At 47.8% G+C, this 25,341-nt stretch overlaps 1 protein-coding gene across 1 annotated transcript in view; it reads right to left on the reverse strand.

Moving 5' to 3' along the window:
* Nucleotides 1–1,705: 1,705 nt before the first annotated feature.
* UBA6 (ubiquitin like modifier activating enzyme 6) overlaps nt 1,706–25,341 on the reverse strand; it is a 32,124-nt gene continuing 8,488 nt past the window's right edge. The window contains exons 9-34 of the mRNA XM_009897999.2: nt 24,797–24,919; nt 23,985–24,108; nt 22,359–22,462; nt 21,530–21,592; nt 19,661–19,737; nt 18,937–19,003; nt 18,257–18,400; nt 17,611–17,678; nt 17,314–17,392; nt 17,043–17,123; nt 16,612–16,689; nt 15,668–15,849; nt 14,226–14,331; nt 12,728–12,817; nt 12,539–12,619; nt 11,839–11,967; nt 10,926–10,977; nt 10,776–10,839; nt 9,899–9,968; nt 8,451–8,522; nt 6,595–6,712; nt 5,091–5,284; nt 3,956–4,083; nt 3,159–3,246; nt 2,729–2,823; nt 1,706–2,020 (exon numbers count right to left, since the gene is read on the reverse strand). Coding sequence (XP_009896301.2) covers nt 1,885–2,020; nt 2,729–2,823; nt 3,159–3,246; nt 3,956–4,083; nt 5,091–5,284; nt 6,595–6,712; nt 8,451–8,522; nt 9,899–9,968; nt 10,776–10,839; nt 10,926–10,977; nt 11,839–11,967; nt 12,539–12,619; nt 12,728–12,817; nt 14,226–14,331; nt 15,668–15,849; nt 16,612–16,689; nt 17,043–17,123; nt 17,314–17,392; nt 17,611–17,678; nt 18,257–18,400; nt 18,937–19,003; nt 19,661–19,737; nt 21,530–21,592; nt 22,359–22,462; nt 23,985–24,108; nt 24,797–24,919 — 2,613 coding nt within the window. The 3' untranslated portion in view covers nt 1,706–1,884. The remainder of the gene's footprint in view (nt 2,021–2,728; nt 2,824–3,158; nt 3,247–3,955; nt 4,084–5,090; nt 5,285–6,594; nt 6,713–8,450; nt 8,523–9,898; nt 9,969–10,775; nt 10,840–10,925; nt 10,978–11,838; nt 11,968–12,538; nt 12,620–12,727; nt 12,818–14,225; nt 14,332–15,667; nt 15,850–16,611; nt 16,690–17,042; nt 17,124–17,313; nt 17,393–17,610; nt 17,679–18,256; nt 18,401–18,936; nt 19,004–19,660; nt 19,738–21,529; nt 21,593–22,358; nt 22,463–23,984; nt 24,109–24,796; nt 24,920–25,341) is intronic.

A 25,341-nucleotide genomic window follows, 5' to 3' on the forward strand; every position in this document is an offset into this window, starting at 1 on the left:
ACTGTGCTGCAACAGAGCCTGCTTGCTGTGACTGCAGCCCAGGAGGTCATTAACAGGGTTCAGAGACCTGTCAAGGTCCTAAGCCAGCTGCATTTGGCTCAAATTTGGTTCCTTTCCCAAAGGGCTGGCTACAGCTAGAGCATCTCTGCTATGGGGACAGGCTGAAAGCATTGGGGATGTTCAGCCTGGGGAGAAGGCTCCAGAGAGACCCTAGAGATGCATTTCAGTATCTGCAAAGGACCTACAGGAAGGCTGGGGAGGGACTGTTTAGGAGGGCCTGTGGTGATAGGATGATTTGAAATTGAAGCAGGGTAGATTTAGGTTGGACCACAGGAGGAAGTTCTGCACAGTGAGGGTGGTGAAATACGGGAACAGGTTGCCCAGGGATGTGGTCGAGGTCCTAAACCTGGAGGCATTCAAGATCAGACTTGTGGCCCTGGAAAGCCTGCTCTAGTTGGAGGTGTCCTGCTGAGTGCAGGCAGGTTGGACAAGCTGACCTTCGAGGGTCCCTTCCAACCCAATGCACTCTGTGACTCTGGTGCCCAAGTTCCCAGCCTGACAGCTGTTATCCTGACTGCAGCTAACAGAGGGGGAAAAGAGAGGAACAGCTCCAGACTATTCATTGTGAGGATGTCCCTGAAGCCCAGTGAATTCTGATGGAGGATAACCAGGAGCTGCCCCAGCTGCAGGAGATGAGAGGCACTCACAGTTCCTATCCCCAAACACAGCAAAAGCTGCCCCAGTTCCTGTTTCATTGGAGCCTCACTCCATCCTTAGCATAACAAAGAACTACCAGCTCAACTGTCCACTGCTCCAATGACAGAGAGGACAAGGTGGTGTCACAGATGTTTCTGTAGCACACCCCTGCCTCATCATGCAGCTAAGCCATTGCCTACTCATTGCTGAGTAAGCAGATTCTTTACATTTGGATGTTCCAGGAAATGCCTGCTGCTGCTAAAAGCCTGAGCTGTGCTGTGGGCAAGTGCCCAGCATGGCCACTGGCTGGAAGGAGAGCAGCTGAAGCAGCAGTGCTTGCTGTAGCGAACATCCAGAACCATTTGCCTTCTCCTCCTTCACAGTCAGGGTTTGCTGTGGTTTCCATGTGCCCAGGGCAGAAAGGCTCCACCACACCATCTTCTCTTCCCTGAAGACAAAGGTTTGGTGATGGAAGTGCTAACTCAACTCTGCAGTAGGTTCTCCTTTCAAGGTCCCTCCCAACCTATTCCACAGCCTGTGACTCTGACTTTCCCCATAGTGCAGTATTCCCAGAGCAGGGTCACCATCAGGCCCAGCTCTTGACTCCAGGGCAGCTGTGACATTTTACACTTACTCAGGACCTGCCTCCCTGCCTTTCCATGTTGACATGTAAGACAAACAGCAGAGAGGCATGAACCCCTCCACAAAACAGCTCATCTGCTCTTAGTTTAAACCTTTTGGATGGATTAAGTCTCACCTGTCTTGCTTTGGAATTAAGTAAGATGAGAAATGGGTCTGAGACGTTCTTAGAGCACAACCAGTGTCAAAAATGGCAATTTCCCATCTTTTGCACCTAATTTGCACCTGGGGACCATGTGCTAGGTTGACCATTCTTTGTGCTTCCTTCAGCTCCCCACAGATCAATACAGAGCTTGTCTTTAAGGTAAGGACCGCACTGGGCAACGCAGCTCATGGAGTGACTAATCCTCCCTTCAGCAGCCAGGTCTGAAGGAAAAGGGAGCAGATGCAACACATTCAGCTTGTCTTCAGTGCATAGCCACTGCTTTCCACCATTTATTAGAACTAAGGCTTTCCCAAAAGCAATGGATAGTACCATCTTTAATAGGTGAGAATGAACACAGTCCTTGCAGAGCAGAGGGTCCAGGAGGGGATTTTGTGTCTCTACCATCAATTGTCTTCCTGGACAAAGTAGTATCTCACTGGGGGCCCTGGCAAGTCCTCTTCCCCATCAGTCTCTGGAGCAAAGGACACAGTCAAATCCACATACTTCTTATCAGCCGATGGCTTCACAAGCTTCTGCATCCTGCAAGGAGATGAACAGGTGATAACAGAGCAGGAACAAGATGGCAATAGGAACTCAGAGCCTGAGCAGGGCTGATCAGCAGACCTTTCAGAGGAGCTGAGATGAACAAACACTGAGCTAATCCACTCAACACATAAGACAGAACCAACCCTGGGTGAGACCTGGCCATCAGTCAAGCCCTGACTCCCTGCCCTATTCATACCCTCCCCAACCTTCAGTTTGCTGTAGCCTGGCTTCCTGCCAGTGCGCAGCACTGCAAAGCTGAGTCAATATCCACATTTCTGGAGGGCTGAAGCCAACTAGAATCTCCAGGAATTACTATGACCTGAGCACACTCTCAGGAGTTAACCTGTTCCCAGAGAAGCATTCTCATTCCTTCAGAGCTGATCTGCTAAGTTTTAAGCCAGTCTTGCTCTGCTTGAAGCAAGACACCTTCTTTCCAACCCCCTGAACACCCACTTCACCACTGGACTTCTCTGGATTCCCCATTCTGGCATGCCTCAGTTAGGGCAGCACTTTGCAAGTCTCCTGTTCTCACCCCAACAGTTAAGGTACTTTCTCTTTTTTCTCAAAAGGAAGACATTCCCTTTCTTTGCTTCCACCCCACTAGCAACCACTCTGAGAGCAGACCTTGCTGCCAGAGGGCTCTGTGCTCAAAGCAGCAAGCATCATTTCTGTGTGCACCCACCTCCCCCAGTCAATACTTACGTCAGCTTTAATCTCTTGATGTGCCCTGGCATCACAGGGACGTACAGCATTTTGACTCCCTGCACAACCATGGTTGGTTCAATTCCGTATTTCTCCTGGAATTCACAAATTAAAACATATTAAAGGATGAGGACAGCTCCACAAGTCAGCAGGTGCAAATCCACAACCAGTCATTTCAAACTCATCAGATCTCAACATCTGCTAACACACAGACACTTGCAGAAGCTTGACTGAGATCCACCTGAGCCTGTTGAATTGCCATAGAGTTTGAAAGTAAGCTTGGGCAGGTCACTTAGAAGCATCCCACTGACTGCTTTGAACAATAACCATAAAAAACAAACCCAAAGAACAAAAAACCCAACCCAACCACCCAGACCAAGAAACCCCTTTCCTCTCACCTTGCCTTAGCCCGAGACAGTAGGTGACTTACTCTGACAGCATTGATGAAGTCCAGGAGTGTGAAATCCTCTTTCCCATAGATTGTCCACCTGTCCCATATTGTAAATGAGATCCCATTTCTGTTTTAAAGAGAAAGGTTGTTTGTGACTTTAGAACATCAGCTCAGGCACTCCCTTTAAGCACCTTCTGCTGTCTTGCTCTTTTACCTTGAGCACAAATCTCTTCCCTCTCTGCAGCCATTTCTCCAGCCCTTTGAGCTAGCTAAGCAGGAGGCTCGGAAGGAACTCTGGGTACTTGTCAATGACCTTGCTGAGCTTTCAGGCCTCCTTACCAGCAGCTGCTGTGCTGGCTGAGGAGCAGAAGTGTGTCCAGTCTGCACAGACAGGATGTCTATTAATAACCAGCAGCTAACTCAGCTAGATTTTAGCCACTTCCACTGGAAACAAAACCCAGCCCTTACAGCCACTGCTTATAAAATGAGGACAGAAGATCTTGTGCTGCACTTTCTGAACATGAAGCTCTTGAGCAGTGCATTGTGGCAGTACTAAGACTATCACACATTTAGTAGTGTATAGACAATGGGTAATAGTTTGAGTGCAAGTACTAAGAGAGTCATTATCTTCCAGTTTAAAGAACAACCACAAATACTCTTGAAGGTTTAACTGGAGTATGATATCAGCTGTGGTTCCACTGCCAGCATGTAAGGTTTTCATCTGGTGATCTGCATGTACTACTGCAGGAACTTCACAGTTGCTGCAATGGCTGACCCAGCTCAAAGCATCAATCATTGAGCCTACAAACACCCTCCTCTGCCACTGTCCTCCCTACCTGATTTCTGTTCTTCTCACTTCAGCAGTTTCAGTGAAGACCATGATGGGAATGGCCAGGTTCAGAAAGCAGTTCTTGTAGGCACTGGCTGGGTAGCCACCCACCACTTTGATGAGTTCCAGTGCAACCTGCAAAGAACAATGCCACATCCCCATGAGAGCCTGCACAGGCTCAGCTGCTGTGCCAGCAACATTGGGTTAGTTCAGAGGCCAGCAGCCTGTTAAAGGGCAGGCTCTGTCTAGCTGGCAGAGCAGTGCAAGCCACCATGCCACAGGAGTACCTTTGGCAGCTAATGGGAACACTTCAAACACTCCAAAGCGTTCCTAATGCAAGGCTCCTACAAGACAGTTTCACTGCAGACACCTCCACAAAGCACACAGCTCTTCTGAGGTGCATGGATGTGAGCCACAACAGAACTGAGCCTCTCCACTCTTGGCAGTGGCATTCTGATGGACATCAGCATGGACTGCAGAAAACAAACCAAACTGCTGATCAGAGAGTCATGGAGTGGTTTGGATTGGAAGGCACCTTGCACCTTAAAGGTCAGCCAGTTCCAACCTCCCCTGGTCTTCCAGGGATGAGGCATCCACAGCCTCCCTGGGCAACCCGTTCCAGTGTCTCACCACCCTCACTCAAAAGAATTCTTCCTAATTGCCAGTCTTAGCCTCCCTTCCGCCAATTGAAAGCCATTGCCCCTCATCCTGTCACAACAAGCCTTGTCAAAAGTCCTCTCCCAGCTTTCATGTTCCCTCTTCAGGTACTGGAAGGCTGCTCTAAAGTCTCCTGGCAGCCTTTTCTCCTACAGGCTGAACAGCCCCAACTCTCTCAGCCTGTCCCCATAGGGGAGGTGCTTGCTCCAGCACTCTAATCATCTTCGTGGCCCCCTCTGGAACCATTCCAAAAGATCCAAGTCCTGACCTCCACCTCTGGTCAGCAAGGGCTTACCCCATCTGGAACCAAGAGCAACTTTTTGCATTGGTAGGTGAGGGGAAAAAAAGCTGCAGTTTGAAATGAAGCCATTTGTTTAAGGAGGCTCTGCCAGAGCAGTGCTAACTGCTATCAGACAGCAGCAGTTTCAGGTGAGGAGCAGCAAAAGAATCAGCTCAGCACTTTGGGCATTCTCAAGCACACTGACCAGCCCTGACACTGCAGCGGTGGCTGTGGCAATCGCAGGGATGATCTTGCCAGCAATGCGCTTGGTTTTGAAGCGGTCTGCTGGCTCGATGTTGTACATCTTGGCTCGCAGGTTTGATGCTGCTGTTATGAAATCGATGTGCCCATTGCTGTCGTCATCCTTCTCAAAGGAGATGGGCTTCATCTGCAAGTCACCTGCAAGACAAAGAGCACAAACTGCAATTAGAAATCTGAAGAGGTGCTGAACAGGGAGCTAAACCTTTAACGAATTAACAATGTTCCATTTGGAGCTTGGTGCTTTAACTCCTCTGCCACGCTAGGAGCAGAAATGTCTCCACCACTAGCAGTTGTTAAAGGGCAGTAATAAAAAACATCAACAGAGCTCCATAACTTTATTTCCCTTGCAACCCAAGTAGATTTTGGATGTTTCTTTTGTACCCCACCTCACTGTAACCCCATCCTCTGAGAACCCCTTCTCAGCTGTTCTAGAGGGTGGAGTGACACTCCATGGGATGGGTCAGAGCTAGGCTAATCTCTCCTCCCTGTGTTCTTGGGCTAAAAATGGAAGTATGCAGTTACTGACCTTTTCACAGGGTCAGGCACAAAATGGGATTCCTGCATCCCCATTTTAATGTCGCTAAAAAATGCTGAAGATGACTCTAACATCCTGCACAATTCATTCAGTTCATCGTCATTTCAGTTCAATTCCCTCAAGCTCATCTGGGGATGGAACATCCGTCTGATGAGGAAAGGCTGAGGGACAGCTGGGGCTGTTTAGCATGGAGAAGAGAAGGCTGAGAGGGGATCTGATCAATGTCTATAGATATCTGAGGGGTGGGTGTCAAGCAGGGGCCAGGCTCTTTTCAGTGGTGCCCAGAGATATGACAAGGGGCAACTGACACAAACTGGAACCCAGGAAGTTCCACCTCAAAGTGAAGAAAAACTTTGGTGTGAGTGTGCTGGAGCCCTGGAGCAGCCTGCCCAGAGATGTCATGGAATCTGCTTCTCTGGAGACTTCAAGACCCATCTGGATGTGTTTCTGTGTGACCTGCCCTAGGTGATGCTGCTTTGGCAGGGGGCTTGGACTGGATGATCTCCAGAGGTCTGTTCCAACCCCTACCATCCTGTGATGATATGGAGCCAGCACCCTTCCTCCTAAGAGTTCAGTTCCCTGCTGCCTGCTCATCATCACCATGGTTGTATCCAAGAGAACCCTATAGCTTGCAGGGATTCTCAGAAGCATAGCAGCACAGGGCAATGCCAGGTAGTAAGGACAGTTCTGTGTGGCACTTCAGAAAGCTTTAGATACCAGCAATGTGCTTCCTGCAGCGTGACAGAACTGCTTCACCCAGAGACCTGAACACCACGGAATCATTTAGGTTAGAAAAGGGCTTTGAGATCAAGTTCATCCATGCTTCTTCCCTAATAGTGGCCCTAACATTCCCACTACTGGCAGTGCCACTGCAAGAGGTTACTGAGCTATGAAGCTAGCTTCCACTACTCACTCTCCAGAGCTTCATTGGACAGTATGGACTTCTCCAGCTGGAAAATTGCATTTCTCTCATCCTCACTGCTGACTGGGATATGGTCTGGTTTCCTTGCACTTTCATCAGTCTGTACAACCTGCAAATGCAAACAGTGCTTGAGTAAGGAGATACAAGAATTCTGTACAGCACAGGTGTGAACTGCACTTATATTTCCTGCCTGCCCTCCAGTCTTTCCTCTCTGCTTCAAGGGGGAGGCTTCCTGCAGCAGGTATACTCAAGGGCTGCAAAGATCATTAAAGGACTGGAGAGGAGAAGCCAAGAGCTGGTATAGTTCAGCCTGGAGAAGAGAAGGCTCAGTGTGTATAAATATTTGAAGGGGAGCAAGTGCAGAAGGCAGAGCCAGACTCTTTTCTTTGGTGCCTAGTCACAGGACAAGGGAGTACCAGGCACCAACTGAAGCACCTGAAATCCCAGAAGAAACATATAAGAACACTTGAAAAACCAACCAACCAAACCCACAAACAAACAAAAAATAAACACCACCCCCCAAAAAAATCCAACCAAACAAAACCCCCAAACCCAACAACCAAAAAGCCCAACCAAAGCTGTCAGCGTGGCTGAGCATACGCACAGGTAGCAGAGGCTGTGGAGTCTCCATACCCACAGACATTCAAAACCCAATGGGACACAGCCCTTGATGACATGCTCTAGCTGCCCCAAGGAGACTAGACAAGGCAGTCTCCAGAGCTCCCTTCCAACTCCAACCACTCTGAAACTCCAAGTCAAAGTGTCAGTTTTGTCCCAAGGCAAGAATTCAGGAGACAAGTGTTCATGCTGGGCAGGGGAGCAGGAACAGTTGCTGGTTTTAAATGATAACAAACAGCTGCCACTGCACACTAACACCTGAGCTGCTCTGCAGTCACCACTTTAAGCACAAAATAATGACACTTCTTTTATGTTAACCAGAAAGAACAAACTGACACTAGGAGGGACCTGGGAGTAGTGGTTGACAGTAGGCTGAACATGAGCCTGCAGTGTGCCCAGGTGGCCAAAAAGGCCAATGGCATCCTGGCCTGTATCAGGAACAGGGTGGCCAGCAGGAGCAGGGAGGTCATTCTGCCCCTGTACTCAGCAGTGGTTAGGCCGCACCTCGAGTATTGTGTCCAGTTCTGGGCCCCTCAGTTTAGGAAGGAGGTTGACTTGCTGGAACGAGTCCAGAGAAGGGCAACAAAGTTGGTGAGGGGTTTGGAGCACAAGCCCTATGAGGAGAGGCTGAGGGAGCTGGGGTTGCTTAGCCTGGAGAAGAGGAGGCTCAGGAGAGACCTTATTGCTCTCCACAACTACCTGAAGGGAGGTTGTAGCCAGGTGGGGGTTGGTCTCTTCTCCCGGGCAGCCAGTACCAGAACAAGAGGACACAGTCTCAAGCTGTGCCAGGCGAGCTTTAGGATGGATGTTAGGAAGAAGTTCTTCATAGAAAGAGTGATTGCCCATTGGAATGGGCTGCCCAGGGAGGTGGTGGAGTCACCATCACTGGAGGTGTTTAGGAAGAGACTGGATGGGGTGCCATGGTTTAGTTGATTAGATGGTGTTGGGTGATAGGTTGGACTCGATGATCTCAAAGGTCTTTTCCAACCTGGTTAAGTCTATTCTATTCTATTCTGTACTACTTTGGTTCTAGTAGTATAGGCTCCTAGAATCTGACATAGGCTGCAATCGTATTCCTACATGGAAAATAATGCTACAACAGATCACCTGCCACAGGTGAAAAACTGCCATGTCTTGCATTTACTTGTGTTTATTTCTCTTCAGCATCAATGCAAGAAGTAGTTGGAGATGTGGGACAGTGTCATCTTCAAACTAAAGAACACACTTACTTTGTTTGAAGGTCTGAACTCTGGTACCTTCACAGCTGAGATAATCTTCAGAAGGGTTTCCTCTGCCAAATCCTGTTACAGTTTGGAAAAAAAACCACAACTGACATTCACATTAAATCAAAAAGGACTTCACAAATAGATTGCATATCCAGTAGCATTACAACAAATACCAAGCCCCCCAAAAGTAAATCCTACCAACATTCAGTGAATTTAGATATGAAACCCACTAAAAACATCATCAGGATTTCATGCTTTAAACACCAAGTGATAGTTCACTTGCTACAGGAAACCAAAATGGGGTAAAGTGCCTGACACCTGAAAACTGACCAGAACTGAAGTGTAAAGGTGGCTTACAGGAAGAGACAGAAGGGTGACAACAAACACAAAGACTAAGCAACACAGAGGCTGGGAGATGGTGAAAATAAAACTGCCAGGCTAAGATCCTGAGTTTAAACAAAATGCATTAAAGATGTCTTCTTTCAGTGCAGTTATTGTACTGACAGAAAATCAGGAGGAGAGGAAATGGCCTCAAGTTGCATCAGGGCAGGTTAAGCTGGGTATGAGAAGGAACTTGTTGACTGAAAGAGCTCTTAAAGACTGGCACAGGCTGCCCAGGGAGGTGGCTGAATGGATGGGGATCCCTGGAGGTGTCTCAAAGAGGCAGAGATGTTGTGCTGAGGGCCATGGCTGTCATGGGTTGAGTTGAAATCTGCTGCTGTTATTCAAAACCATCCTGCCTTGTGCCAGCCTCAAAATCAAAGTGCTGGCTGGAGCAAAGTATCACAGGGCTTGCAGTTCAGCTTGGAACATGGGAGGCTTCCTGTTCCAGGTGCTGCTTTGGGCTCCTGGGCTTGGGGGTTGGCTCTTTCCACAGGGGTGGCAGCAGGAGGGGTCGGGGTTGGGTAGCTCTCTGGTTTCTGCTCTGTGCTGCTGCTTTCCTGCATTTTGCTGCCCTCTTCTGCAAACAGGCTGAGGTCACTGTGCATTGTGTTACCCCATTTTCTCAGGAGAACTTTTTATCTCAACTCTTTATCTCAACCTGGAGGAGTTTTACATTACTGTTCCCTCACTTTTGTGTTAAGGGAAACAGGCAGATGAACCTACAATGGTTTAGTGCCAGACCTGGCAGAGGTAGGGAGTGGTTGGACTCAGTGATCTTAAAGGTTTTTTTCCAACTAAAGAGATTCCATGCTCCTCAACAGGTTCCTCAAGGGAAATGCTGAGTTCAGCAATTCCTGAACATACCCCACTGCATGACCCATTTCATCAGGGATGGAGGAATCCAGGCCAGGGATTTAAATAAAGCAGCTGCTGAACAGTCAGTGCTGAAGGACAGATTGAAGACACTTTAATCAGCTGTTGGAAAGAACTGACAAGTGGGCACGGGGCCAAAGCCGAACACATCCAGCCCAGAGATGTGCTGGAGATGGGGTTAGGGTATGAGTTACCTTTTCTGTGAAAGGGACACAGTACACTGTGGCAAAGAGCTTTGCTGCACTCACCAGGAAACCAAAGTGCCTGCAGGAAAGAGAGTAAGAGTTCAGTTTTGTGTGCCTGGCTTTTTACTTCAGGTGCCCAGAGGTCTGCAGCTGTATATAAGGAGGTCCTGAAAGCACACTCTGAGGAACAGCAATTCCACCCTTCAGCACATACAGCACAAACAAAGTGGCAAGTCTGGAGGGGCCCAGAGGTCCTCCCCAAAACTAAGCAAGAGTTATTTAACAACATCCATGTTTCCTCAAGAAAACAACTACAAATGCTCACATGGCATCAATATGAGAATAATAAAAAAAGCTTCACCTTTGATATTTGCCATGATCTCAGCTTTCACCATTGCAAACTAAAAATGGTGGCCCAGGCATCCTCTCAAAGCAGCTGTAGATATGCAGCAGATGAGGGCTTTGTAATCCCCCAACCACATCCATTTTTTCAATTACCTGTAATACCCAAGCCATCTAGAGCAGCCCCAAGCTGTGGTGGAGAAGAGAGGTCCCTCATTTTAGGTGGTCCATTTAATTTGGCACAACCTGCATTTCACAGCTTGGGCCAATGGGGACCAAGTGGTGTGACAGCAGCCCCTCAAGTAATGCTGCAGTCCCTCAAGACATGAAGTGAGTTGTTCATAGCACAGGGATGTTGTCAGACTTACCACAGCACTCTCTTAACCCCATGGCAGTGAAATCATGAGACAGCTCCCCAAATCTGACTCAGGCTATGGGCTACCACCCACCAAGCACCTGTCTAGCTTCTAGTGTCATGAAGGCACAGCCTTGCACCTCCTGCTCTAGGCTGTTTTCTAGGCTGCAGTGGCAGAAGCATACTCACAAAGGATCACTGAAATCAAATTTCACTGGGAAAGGTGGCCTTTTGGGTGACTGCCAGAACAAACCTGGGAAGAAGACAGACCAGGTGAAATCCTAAGCACATGCTGCACACCATCAATCCCCAGCAGGCACAGAGGGCATTGGTACTTACTGCCATCCTTTAATCGAGTGTCAAGGGGAAATGAATGAAGGAGCTGCAGGGCCTGCAGGAAAAGCCAGAGGAGTTTCAGTGACTTGTCATGAGCACGCTAAACAAAGCCTTATTGTTAGTGCTGACATCTTGACACAGGTCTTAAGACACTCCAATATGTTTTTGAAGTAAAGAGTCAAGAACATCTAAGACACCTGTGTCAAGACGTTGAGCTTAAGGACACAAGCATTGCTAGATTGAGTGACAGCACAAAGCTGACAAAGCCCAGCAGGAAAAGACATGGGGGTGTTGGCTGACAACCAGCTGAAGATGAGCCAGGGTGTGCTCAGGTGATCAAGAGGGCCACCAGCATCCTGGTCTGGATCAGCAATAGTGTGGCCAGCAGGACCAGGGAAGAGATTGTTCCCCTGAACTGAGTGCTGCTGAGGCCATATCTTGAGTGCTGGGTTCACTTTTGGGGCCCTCACTACAAGGACATGGAGGGGCTGGAGCAGGTCCAGAGAAGGGCAAGACTGGTGAAAGGTACGGACAACAGGGCTGGTGAGGAACACCTGAGGGACCCAGGAAAAAGCTTCAAGCTGCACCAGGGGAGGTTTAGGTCGGACATTAGACAAAACTTCTTGACTGAAAGGGTTCTCAAAGCCTGCAACAGGCTGCCCAGGGAGGTGGCCAAATCCCCATTCCTGGAGTTGTTTCAAAGAGGCAGAGACGTGGTGCTGAGGACCATGGTTTAGCACCAGTCTTGGTAGAGCTAGAGAGTGGTTGGACTGGATGATCTGAAAAGGATTTTCCAACCAAAAACAATTCTATGAAGATGAGATGGAAGTGACTGGAGAGACTTGGACATCCTGTTATTGGGGCTACCACCAAGTTTACCAAAATCCTCATCAGCTTATCTTGATCTCTCACCTACCTTGTGGCTAAAATACTTCTCAAATTTAACTCTTGCTAGCTCCACACATTGTGTCCAGCTTCGGGGTCTTCTACTGAGTGTTTTAATCACATGAAAGCAGCCTTCTAAGCTCTCCCCTGATTTTATTCTCTAGATATTAACAGGAAATATGAAAATGTTAGAAGAGACAAGATGCCTCCAAATCCACTCAAAGAGCTTTCAGTCAGCTACAGGCAAAAAGAAACAGAAGTTCACATGCTGAAATACCATCCTTCATCTGATCCCCTCCACTGGGTTTGTCCCACCTGCTGCATTTATTTCCACTCAGCCCAGTGGACCACAGGCCACTATAGACTTGCAATAAAAGATATTAAGCAGCTGAGTTGAATTCCCTTGAAACCAAGCCTTCCTTCCATGTTTTCCCAGCTAGCTGCACATCAGTGTGATCTGTATTGCACACTCCTGAGCGGCGTCCCCAGTGTTTCTGCTCTCTCTACACCATGTGCAGCGTGCACACAGCCTAGAGACGCAGCCCACGCAGCAGACACTGCCTGTCAATGATGAGCCACACTAGAAATATTGTTCCTGTGAAAGATCAGCTGATGAGTGGCCAAGTAAGCCTTCAGGCTTTTTTGAATAAAGCCTGACAGTCACTCAAACCCCACTGAACTGAAATCAAACCCATAAAGCACCAGTTTAAACCCTGCAAAAGCTGCCCTACCTGTAACACATCTTCTGCAGATGGATAGGTCTGCCAGAACTTGTTAAACAGGGCAGGCTTGTGAGAAAAGGAACTTTCAAACTAGAAAATAAAAAGAACAAATGTAGCATTTTGCCAGAAGTGTGTGAGGCCTCTCCCCACCAAACCACCAGGAAGTCACGCTCAACACCAGCAAGCGTCTTCCCTTACCTTGTCTCTTGCCCACTGTATTGTATGTTCAATGGCAGCTGGGAAAGACTTCAAGGTGCAGAAAGGAATCTCTTCTTCTGGTGGATCCCTCTGTAATTGAGAGTCACAAACAAATGCAGGCAAATTAAAATGTATTGATAATAACAGCATCAAGAATGTGAAGACTATGAGAGTTTAAACTCCACTATAGTGCAATACAAGGTAGCTTGTTTATGCTTAGGACAAAATTTGGTTGATTAACACTAAAATATCATTTCCTGTTTATGAAGAAAAATCTAAATGCTACACTGGAAAGCAAAACTCATTTCTGGCACAGAAACAGGAGAAGAACTTGACAGCCAGCTGGGGGCGTGCAGCTCACATTCACCCTCAAGATGAAATGCACCCTTTCACTCAAGGCTAGAAAAGCTTCTCTGTGAAACAGGGCTCTTATGATGCTCAAAATCCTGTCTGTGTCCACCTGGCACCACTTTATGATCTGCTCATCCCGTGAATTTCTACCTTGTAATGGCAGTTTCACAAGAATTGAAGAGGAGTACTACAAGAGCTTGAAGGTTCCTTTCCCCCTTCCCCACTCACTCAGAACTCTTCTGTAAGAACCTGGCAGACTCATTCCTACCACAGGGGCTTTGTGCTTCTTCCACCTGCCTGTGGAGGTTCTACTCACCACAGACAGAATGAGCAGGCAGAAAGCAGTGGTAGAAAGAAGCCCACAAGCACAGCAACAGATTGCAGTGCCACTGTGAGGGGCTGAATTCTTATTTAGGAAGGAGTTAAAGGAGAACCTAATAATCACAGAATGGCTCAGGTTGAAAGGAACCTCAGAGAGCATCTGCTCCAACCCCCCTGCCATGGGCAGGAACACCTCGCAACTAGACTCAGCTGGTCAAGGCCTTATCCAACTTGGCCTTGAGCACCCACAGGGAGGTGGCATCCACAGCTTCTCTGGGCAGCCTATTCCAGAGTCTCATCATTATTGACTTCTTCCTAAGATCCAGTCTAACCCTGCTCTCCCTCAGCTTCAAACCATTCCCCCTTGTCCTGTTTCTAGACATCCTTATACTACAGGAAAGAGGGAGAGGGACTTCATATCTTCAGGTACTGGCAGGCAGCTCTAAGGTCCCCCCAGAGTCTTCACCAGGCTGAACAAGCCCAGCTCCCTCTGCCTATCCTCACAGCAGAGGTGCTCCAGCCCTTGGAAATGCTTCAGAATTAGGATTTTTTCCGAAGTTATCACTTAGACAGTAGTTGCTTTTACAGTTTTGGCCTAGGTGTATCCATCAGCTAGGTAGCAGATATGGTATCTCCAGTCTGCTCAAATGTGATTTGCTGTGAGCTTCTCCTCAGAAGCTAAAGAAGACATTCTTCTCTCCTAACAGAGCTGTTCTTCAGCAGCTCCAAGAGCCTCCTTATTTCAAGCAGATATAAGGTGATGAAAGAACGAGAAGGCATCATGGGGCTAGCTACAGAAGGCAAGCTATGGTCTCCAAACACTTACATGACTGTTGTAGGACTCTGTCAGGTGGGGCACAACAACTTCCGTGTGTCCTTTGGTTCCCATGGTTCCAGAGTCTATAAGAGGACGCAGGTTTGCTACACAACGACTGCCATGGAAAGACACAGACCATCAGAACACAGCCTGACCACTGCCTGCCTGCCCTGAGAGCAACCACAGCTGGCTCCAGCACATCCAGAGGAGGGGAAAGTCTACAGCAGACTCAGGAAGGGATTAAAGCCAAAAAGCCATTCCACGTTAGAGCAGGACACCATAACCATGAGCCTAGCTGGGCTAGAAGCATCAGTAACTCTTCTTAACTGTAGACAACCCTGCTTCTGAATTTAAATATCACACAATCCTAGAATGGTCTGGGTTGGAAAGGACCTTAAAGATCGTCCAGTTCCAACTCCCTGCTGCCATGGGCAGGGACACCTTCCACTACACCAGGTTGCTCAAGGCCTCATCCAACCTGGCCTTTAACACCCCCAGGGAGGGGGCATCCACAACCTCCCTGGACAACCTGCTCCAGTGTCTCACCACCCTCAATGTCAATAATTTCTTCCAAATCTCCAGTCTCAATCTCCCCTCTTCCAGCTCAAATTCATTGTCCCTCAAGCCTTTTTGGAAGTCCCTCCCCAGCTCTCCTGTAGCCCCCTTCAGGCACTTGAAGGCTGCCCTAAGGTCTCCCCAGAGCCTTCTCTTCTGCAAGCTGAACAGCCCAAACTTTCAGCCTGTGCCCATGGGTCAGAAATAATTCAGCCTTCAGATTGCCACAGTATACTCTTCATCATCAGAGTGTGACAGTAGGTCTAGAGGAGGCCACAAAAAAGATCAGAGGGGTGAAACACCTCTAATATGGAGACAAGCTGAAAGAGTTGGGGTTGTTAAGCCTGTAGAAGGCTCCAGAAAGCTGGAGACAGACTTTTTAGCAGGGCCTGTTGTGACATGACAAGGGGTGATGGTTTGAAACTAAAAGAGGGAACTTTAGACTAGGTACAAGGAAGATATTTTTTTTCACACTGAGGATGGTTTAACACTGGCCTAGGTTGGCCCCATCCCTAGAAACATTGCAGGTCTGGTTGTTTGGGGCTCTGAGCAATGTGATCTAGTTGAAGATACCTCTGCTGACTGCAGGTGGGTTAGACTAGATGCCTTTTAAAGGTTCTTCCAACTTAATGCATTCTATGATTCACTTTCAAGAACTTGCTCCAAGGTTCTCTGCCTTGTGAACAGTAGCAGCCACACACGAGCAGAGATGGTTTCCACTAGGAGTACAAACCCTTTGCTCCCCTGAGCAGGTATCTACAGAGGAGCAGGATAAATCCAAGCAGTTTGCTCTCAGGCCTTACAAGCAGTTGCAGATTGGGAAGAATAAGAACAACAAAGCAAAGTTCCCATAAGAACATGAAGAGCAGCCCTCACTTTCTCTTCCCAAAGCCTACCTATCTATGTATCTCCTTGCCTCAACGTTGTCCAAAGCAGTCACAATCACATCCTGTTTGGTGTAGAATTCATCGCTGTAGGTGTTCTCAGTGGCTGGGCAAACCTTGTTAATGTAGGAGTCAATCTTTAGGCAAGGATTGATGGTCAGAGTTGCTTCTGCTGCAGTATAGCTTTTGGGTTTCTGAAAGTACAAATATCTATCTCACCAATGTTCAGGTAGAGAGCACCTGGCAGCACAGAGGGATCGACTTCACCTGCTGATCAGGCAACACTGCACTGAACAAACACAGTAAAGCTAATTCATCGTGTACCTCCCTCACTGATCAACAGCTCATTAATCTGCTTGTGTTTGCAATGGTATTTAAAGTAGCAAGCTAGAGCCCACAAGGGGAAAGTGCTGAAATACTGCAGCAGAGGATGCCACATGCATGCCCCTCGTGCTCTCAAAAGGCCCTAAGAAAGGAGCAGTCCATAACTACCAGAGGATAAACCAGTTAGTTATTGTGAGTACTTCTTAGTCTGCCAGACAAACAGGAGGCAGAAAACTCAGCTGTTGAGTTTTGTGCAGGAGAAACAAGGAAGACAAGAGCATTTAGGCCACTATTTAACATGAGGGATTCTGTTCCTCACAGCTCTTCAGATCTGAGTCACCTCAGTTATTCTGTACTGCCTTTGCAAGCAGGGAGATACTCCCTGAACAGTGTCTGCTTCATGCATTTCCTGAGAGTGCTTTTGTACCAAGTGAGATCAGAGCAGCCCAATTTGTTGAGATGTTCCTTAGCGAGAGGTGGGAAGCTAAGACAGTTCTAGGTATTCTTTTAGAAGACACTGGCTTTCTTTACAGCCTTTGGGGGTACAAACACTGACCTTCAGCTTTTGGTGGGGATACAGGACAGGGAAGCAGAACCACAGTGCAGAATGTTCATTGCAGAAGAAAGCTCACCTGTATGTGGTGTGGTCGAAAGAGAAACTGCCTGTTGAGGTTGGACTTCTCTATCAGGTCTGGATCTGTAATTGTAACCTAAGTCAGAAGGGGCAAAAGCAACAGCTGAAGTTACAACTTTAGTGCTGAGCAGTAACATTGAAGCCTCTACAGAAACTGGTCAGGGCAAAGCACTCCGGCTGTCATCTGCTGTGGCCAGCAGCTCTGCCTGGGCTGATTACATTTTGGATTAAAATCAAACCACAGCACACAGCTCCCAGCATGTTCTGGTTCCCATTGCACACTACTGCCACTCTGTGCTGAGGCCATCCTGCCCTCCAGAGATCAACCTGAAGGGTCAGGCTATCAATCTTTTTAAGTAGTGTCATTATTTAACTATTCTTTGCTGCACTACTTTTGAGAAAGCAAAGTGAGGCTAGCAGGTGACTTACCAATCCTTTGTCTTGCCCAGTACCCACACCAAGAAGTGCAAAGTTTTTCAGCATTTCACAGCCTATGGCTCCACAGCCAACCTGAAGAAAAGGACACTTTTAGGGTCAGGAGTATCAGTGCAACCCCCAAAGACAAGCCCCATTTCACCTGAGGACCATTTATTCTGCAGTGGCACATATGATCAGGGCTGCTTTTGTTACTTTGAATACAGTGGGAATTAGCTGGATCAGCAAAGCATTTGCAGTAAGGGCAGTGGTCACTCATACTCACCAAGAAAACATTCAGATCATGCAGCTTCTGGCACAGAGAGTCTCCAATACAAGCCCTCAAGGCATCATACCTATCTCCCCTGTGAGGGACAGGAGACATAAACAGAAGGTAAGCTGTCATTTGCCATGGTTATATCACTGATGCCAAACTGCACGTTGACACAAACTAAGAAAATCAGGGTAAGTCCCCTCAAATTCCTATTCCCCCCAAACCTGTGCCCCCAGCAGCTAAAAGTCAACATCTGTGCCTGCTTGGGACTCAGGTATATGCAGCAGATAGAACAGCAGTTGTATTTACCTGGGGAGAAACTCTTCAGAGCCCATCTTTTCTAGAGGTGTTACAATGTCTAACATGTCTATGTAGAGCTGTGAAAAAACAAAGCAAACAGAAACCAATGCAATTGATGTTATTTTTCCTTTGAAAAACAAAGCAAGCACTTCACATGTTCAACAGTCTAGAAGTTTAGCAGCACTAAGGCTTTTCTGTCAGTGGAAAACTCTACAGCTTCAGCTCCTTGCATCTCAGTTTTACTTCAGTCATGGACAGGAAAAGGCATCTGGACTCAAGAGGAGAAAAAAAGTTAACTGAGACTTCAGCAACAAGCTTTTGGCTTCTGACAGCCCTCCAGATCTGACTGTGAAGTTGTATAACTTTACTCTGGGAGTCTGACATACAACAGCTTAAGCTATCACTCCTTTGCAGCCATGCACTGACAGCTCAATGCTCTCCTTGCTTTTGGGGAAAAGGGATGTGATGCTTGATCCCCAGATATGAGTATTTTAACTAAAGCTGGCTCATTGTACACATAAAACCAGCCTCAAGCCTTTTGGGTTTTTTTCGGCTCCCGCTATAAAGGATGTTGAGGTTATGTTGCTCATACAGCACTCACACACGTTCAGAACATCACTGTCAAAGTCAGTCCCACAAACAGAGCCAGCCTTACCCACTGCTGCAGCGGAGAAAACTTCCCTGTCACAGCTTTCAAGACTTCCTGGCTAGCAACACCCCCCACTGCTGCAGCCAGAGGAGCCAGAAACCCCTGGGCAGTCCTAGACAGCCACTGCACCACGTCTCCATTCACCTGAGGCTGAAAAAGAAGACATAAAAGCAACAGATTGATCCCTGCAATCCACCAAGTCAGTGCTTGACAGGGCCACAGAGTACTGATCTTCAGTAAAGGCTGTGACTGGCTAAAAGGCCTGCAGCCAAGACAGATCTGCTGTACATCCTGCACTTGCAACATGCATATACCTAGAAATATCCACAGAGCTAATGGATTCAGCTTCCATGTAAGCTGAACACTGTGTTGAACCCAAGCTGAAGCACCATTCTGTTTCTTTACATGGCTTTCAGAAAGCCAACTGATCCACCTTTAGATGGACACAAGGACCAACCACTGTTTAGGCAAGTGAATACTGAACAGGTTGCCCAGGGATGTAGTGGAGGCCCCATCCCTGGAGACATTCAAGATCAGACTCAATGTGTCCCTGAGCAGCCTGCTCTAGTTGGAGGTGTCCCTGCTGTCTGCAGTGGGGTTGGTGGGTCCCTTGCAGCCCAGTGCAGACTGTGAAGCTCTGAACAAGTGTATCTAAAATGACTCAGTAATAAGCATTCCTTACTCACTTTGGTTTCCAGTGTTTCACTTATAGACACAGCTATTTTCAGCATCTCCTCAGCATCCTGAAGGCATCTAGACACCAGGGCAGAAACAAAAACTGTCACTTAGGCATTTCATAGTCCTTCCAGAAACACAATCAATGGAGGGGTAAAAGCACTGGATACAACAGGAAGAGTTTGGAAAGGTCTGGCGGCTTTAACAGCATTAAGGATGCACTTCTAAATCTTATGGTCAGCTCAATGACAGGGATCTCTGTGGAGGAGCCCAGGTGCAAGTCCATTCCTAAGAGTTCCACTTTGCCATTAGCTTTGCAGCAGTTTTTTCCCTCCAAATTTGCACATTGAGAACTACAGCTCTCAATACTGAAAGTACTGAAAGCTCTAAATACTGAAAGTAAAAAATGCCTCAGAGTTTTTTTTCTGGGGGGTTGTTTTTGTTTGTGTGGGGGTTTTTAATAAAAAATAAATCAGGAACAGGATAGTTCAAGAATCATAGTGTGAAAAAACTGGCACAGAGCAGGAATTCCCCCAGAAGCACTTCCTGACGTGGTTTAGCACCAGCCTTGCTAGAGTTAGGTAATGGTTGGAATCAATGATCTGAAAAGGCACCCAGAAGGTGCCACAGCAGACAAGCAGCAAACAGACAAGGTACCTGCTGCACATCAAAGCAGCACCCACACTAAAAGGAGAGATCTGACCCAAGGCTCAACAAACACAAGACTACTGTTACCCAATGTTTGGTGTGCGACCCAAGTTCTCCTGGAAGTGGTTCAAGGCCAGCATGGCAACATGGGTCTGCAAAGGTGCCTGTTAAGACAACAGCAGCTATGGATCAGTTCCAAAGTGAAGGAAACAAAAGCAATTATTTCAAGTCTTCTGTTACCATTTCCCTTCCCTGCATTTCAGTTTTTCTGTTACCATTTCTCTTCCTTGTCTCTTAGCTTCTCAAAAAGCCTGGTCTTGTGGGAGGTGTCCCTGCCCACGGCAGGGGAGTTAGAACTGGATGATCTTTAAGGTCCCTTCCAAGCCAAACCATTCCATGAAGCTATGAAAGGAAGTTTTTTAATAGCTTTAAAAGGAGGATTTGAAACACCTCACAGCAATGCTTTTGCAAGCAGAGATTATCAGGCATGAACCAGCAGCAATGCCAATACCTCACACCCATTCAGCACCTACCTCAACTACATCCACCTAAAGGGCCCCCAAGAGAATGTTGTGCTGAAACTGCAAAGTGTGGTGGTGCTCTTTTAAAGAGACAATAGAATGCACTGAACACTACCACACCAGCACCAAAGCCCAGAATCCAGGGTCAAAAACAGAACATCTGAACAAGCAAGACTTCACATGACCAAATAACTCCCAAAAATTCTTACATCAGCATTTTTGAGTTTAAGATTTTAATGAGCCTGAGACTTCCATGCCTTGCATGTCCCTGATACTTCAGGGCAAACCCTGTCACATTCCCTGCAAGTTTCAAAACCAGAAACTGGCTGCTCCTGGCTTGGATGGCTGCACACTTTGCTGGGTGAAAAACTGGCTGATGGCCCAAAGAGTGGTGGGTGGCCAGTCACCAGTGGTGTTCCCCAGGGCTCAGTGCTGGGGCCAGTTCTTGTTAATGTCTTTATCAATGACCTGGATGAGGGGACTGAGGCACCCTCAGTAAGTTTGCAGATGACAAAACACTGAAATGGGCTGCTCAGAGGGGTTGTGGAATCTCCTCCTCTGTAGATTTTCAAAACCCACCTGGATGTGTTCCTGTGTGACCTGCCCCAGGTGATCCTGCTCTGGCAGGGGGGTTGGACTGGATGATCTTTCAAGATTCCTTCCAAACCCTAACGTTCTGTGAGTCTGTGACAGAAACCTGGCTGGCGGTGTTGATCTGCATGAGGGTAGGAAGGCTCTGTGCAGAGGGACCTGGCCAGGCCAGACTGATGTGTCAAGGCCTATTGCTGGGTCCCACACATGGGTCACAACCCCAGGAATGCTTCAGGCTTAGGGCAGAGTGACTGGAAACTGCCCAGCAGAGGACCTGCAGGTGTTGATGGACAGACAGCTGAACATGAGCCACGGAGTGCCCAGGTGACCAATAAGGCCACCAACATGCTAGCCTGGTTCAGTAATGCTGTGGCCAACAGGACCAGAGAAGTGATTGTCCCCCAGTACTGGGCAGTGATGAGGCTACACTTTGAGTAATGGCTTCAGTTTTGAGGCCCTCCCTACAAGAAAGACACTGAAGTGCTTGAACAGGTCCAGAGAAGGGCAATAAAGCTGGTGAAGGGTCTGGAGAACATGTCTGGTGAGGAGCAGCTGAGGAACCTGGGGTTGTTCAGCCTGCAGAAAAGTAGACTGAGGGGAGACCTCATTGCTCTCTACAACTGCCTGAAAGGAGGTGGGATCCAGGCTGAGATCTACACTTACAATATAGTAAGAAGCCTCTACACTCACCTAAACCATAACCTGTGTGTCCCACTTCAAATTCCTCCCAACTTGAGAACAGAGCCAGGAAATGCCATTGTTCTGCACAAAGCTGCAGGTCATAGCTCCTGTTGTTTTACCACCAAACCACTTGCACCCAAGCCCCTACAGGCCAGTTCATTACCTCAGGCTTGCTGAAATCCACTACGAGGCACCGTGGGTTCGTTAGCTGCTTCTCCAACCGCTCCTGGAAAACAGAACCTGTGGTAAGGACACAACAGTCACTGATGCCTGACAGTGCTTCTCCTGGAGAGACCAAGAGCCAAGTATCCTTCCTCAGTAGCACTGTTACTACTCTCTCCATTATTAATGCAAAAAAGAGTGGCTAAACTTGCAGATGATAATTTTACAACCAGAAATGGCCAGGGAGATGTTTCACATCCCAGTGGCAAGACTCAGACTGCCCTGGTGTAGGCTACCAGAGATTTTACAGACCACTGAGTCTGCTTGCAGAACCTGCCTGCAGGAAGCTCCTCTTTCCCAGGGACAAGACACTGAGCTTTGCATTTTCACGTCAGAAGCAGCTGGTCCTTGGCTCCCAGCTTTTTAGAAGAATGCCTGAGAGCAGGCAGAATTAGCAGCTGAGGGACCTGGGGTTGTTTGGTCTGGAGCAGGCTGAGGGGAGACCTACAACACCCTGAAAGGTGGTTGTAGCCAGGTGGGGGTTGGTCTCTTTTCTCTAGTATCGGGTGATGGGAGGAGAGGAAATGGCCTGAAATTGAGCCAGGGGAGGTTTAGGTTGGAGATTAAGAAAAATTTCTTTGTTGCAGGAGTGGTCAGGGATTGGAACAGGCTGCCCAGGGAAGTGTTGGAGTGACGATCTCTGGAGGGGTTCAAAACACCACATGGACATGGCACTTGGGGACATGGCTCACAGGCATGGTGGTGAACTCCACTTCCTGTGTTCTCACCACTAATACTCAAGAAGCTGATCATGCCAAGCACACACTTACAAAGTAAAACATCTTGGATGTCTTCACTTGGACAGCTATGCCCCCATGTAAGTAAGGCTCCATGGCTGATGTATCACCAATGCTGAAGGAATAAGGTGACACCACTGGAAAGAGAAGAGAAGAGAATTAACCCTGACTGACAGTTACAGGTGTCCTGGGTACAATAAAGTGGGGATTTGCCAACGCTTTAAAAAGAACAAATGCTCTACTTTTGCAGTGTGCAACCTTGCTCTGAAAGTGTGAACACAGCTGATCCTCCCAAGAGGATTGTCCCTCTCTGAAGCTCCTGGGCTAAAGTGTTAGTTTCACATGATCTGTTATGAAATAAGCTTTTTGAAGGGGCAACAGAGTAACCAGAATTCTGATGACCACAGCTCTGTTAGAAAAACAAAATCACTCCCAGTTTCACTTAGAGCAGGCCCAGCAGTTGCCAGTACACTGCTCAGAGTATGATCTTTGCCCTGTGGCTAGAACAGGCAACCAAAAAGGGCAGCTGGAGCATCTGAATCACATCTTTCCTCTCAGACCACCTGAAGCATCATTCCGATAAAGCAAGACAACAAAATTGTTAATTCATGGAAAAGTGAACCCAAAAGCTGGGCTGTGATTAAGAGGAAAGGAAGTGAACACAGAGTCCAGAGGAAACAGACTCAAAACAGTTTTCAAGGGTACTGGTTTTGTCTTGGATCACAAAACAGCTACAACCAAGCAACCAACCCCCACCCACCTGCTCTCTCTTCTGTTCCAGAGAGAAGATCTGGGAGGTGGACAACTCCCCAGCACCCAAAGGGAACCAAGTAACATGCCCTGAGCTCTGCACAATGCAGAGCCAAAGCAGGGGAAGCACAAATCATGAGAATCACTTGAGAGCATGCTTAGAAACAGTGACATCAATACTGTTCCCAAAACACTACAGGGGGAAAGAGGCACACACAGTGGTGTTAACTGAGGCCAAAACGGTGACAGAAGCATAGGCATTACCTTCCAAAACCCAGCAAACTAATAGTGATAACCCCAGAGGCTGCCAACTTGTTTCCACCACCTAAGAGTTTCTTCTGCTTCTTAGACAGCAAGATGAGTTTGGAAAGACTTCACTAAATGGAAATGGAGTCAAGGCAGTGCCAGGAAGACCTCTGCACCAGAAAGCCAGTTTTTAAGGTCACTCAGGGGTGACTTTATTGCTCTCTACAACTACCTTAAGGGATGTTGTAGACAGGCAGAGGTTGGTCTCTTCTCCCAGGCAACCAGCACCAGAACAAGAGGACACAGTCTCAGGCTGTGCCAGGGGAGGTTTAGGCTGGAGGTTAGGAGGAAGTTCTACACAGAGAGAGTGATTGGCCATTGGAATGGGCTGCCCAGGGAGGTGGTGGGGTCGCCATCACTGGAGATGTTCAGGAGGAGACTTGACAGGATGCTTGGTTGCATGGTTTGGTTGATTAGGTGGTGTTGGATGATAGGTTGGACACAATGATCTTGAAGGTCTCTTCCAACCTGGTCTGTTCTATTCTATTCTAATGCAAGCTAACTGGTGTTCTGCACAACCCAGCACTCATCTGGCTACAGTGGCACCACAGTGAGCTAAAATGACCAGAAAATCGCCACCCTGGCAAAGAGACCCTGGGTTACCTGTTATTTGGTGTGTGGATCCATTTAAGCATGACATTCCATTCACTTCCCGGAAGGTTAAGAACTGCCCTGTCTCAAGCCTGTGAGGATGGTTTTCCAGGCAAGTGACAATGCCAGGATTTGACTGGAAGCAAAAATGACAAAATTAGCAAGGAGGAAGGTGTTCTGTGCACAGGAGTCACATTTGATCGTAGGCACACAGCCTTTAGCCTCTTGAAACTGCAGCCTCTGACACCTGCAGCACCTCAGCTCTTCCACAACAAGGGAGTTCCCTGTGATGATTGCTCTCAAAAACTGGCACAGGCTGCTCAGGGAGGTGGTTGAATTCTTACCCCTGGAGGTGTTTCAAATAGGCAGAGATGAGGTGCTGAGTGCTGTGGTTTAGCCCCAGCCTTGGCAGAGTTAGAGAACGGTTGGACTGGGTGATCTGAAAGGGCTTTTCCAACCCAAACCATTTTATAACAGATCTATTTTCCTGCCTATTTCAGGGCTTCCTGAGAAACCTACACACCAATGCTCTTCTCTCTACATCTCATTTCTTTCTCTCCCCATGTCTCTCAAGAAGAGACTCGACACTGTGGTGTTATACTTTAGGTAACAAGCAAGAGGCATCAGCATGCTCTACAATGCTAGCAAGTTATCACTGGTTTTGGTTGAGACCCAAGACTGAAGCAGTTTTGGTTGCCCATCCCTTACTGCAAATTTTTAACTGCTTAGCAGGCTGCTGAGGTGAGACACTGCTTGGTCACACAGCCAATAATAACACACTAGAGAAATAACACTAAAGCAGCACAATACTATCTATCCCTTACTTGTGTTATATTTGAGATGAAGATCTCCTTTGGCTCCTCTCCTGTCGTGTCCAGCACTTCAAACTCCTCACCGAAGTCGCAGAACAAACGAGCACACATTCCAAACACATCTGCACTGATGAACTGCAGGAGAAATCACAAGACTCTCCCTAAAGCAGGGCAAGGCAAAGGCATGGCTTCCCACCTTCATGGCTTCCCACCTTCAGCCTCGTCCCAAGGCTAGCAGACTGAGCTGAAAAGCTGTCACGTGCACCCAGGCCACTACCTACAGAGCACAGCGCTCCTGGCAGAGCTGGAGCCTGCATGAGCATCTCGGAACCCTAAACCCAGGAATCACACCAGTGACACATTGCCCTTTCTACTGCTGCTCCACTCTGCCTATGCATGTCCTCTCAGAAGGATGGTGAGCTAACCCTGAAACCACTTCTTCATGAGAATTTTTCTTCTCAAGACCACACTATGGTTATTTGGGCTGGACCAGGTAACACCAGATACATCCAGAGAGTGGCAGCATCATACTCCCCACTTTCATCCTCCTCCATCAA

This window comes from Dryobates pubescens, chromosome 1, assembly GCF_014839835.1.
Source record: "Dryobates pubescens isolate bDryPub1 chromosome 1, bDryPub1.pri, whole genome shotgun sequence".
Lineage (NCBI taxonomy): Eukaryota > Metazoa > Chordata > Aves > Piciformes > Picidae > Dryobates > Dryobates pubescens.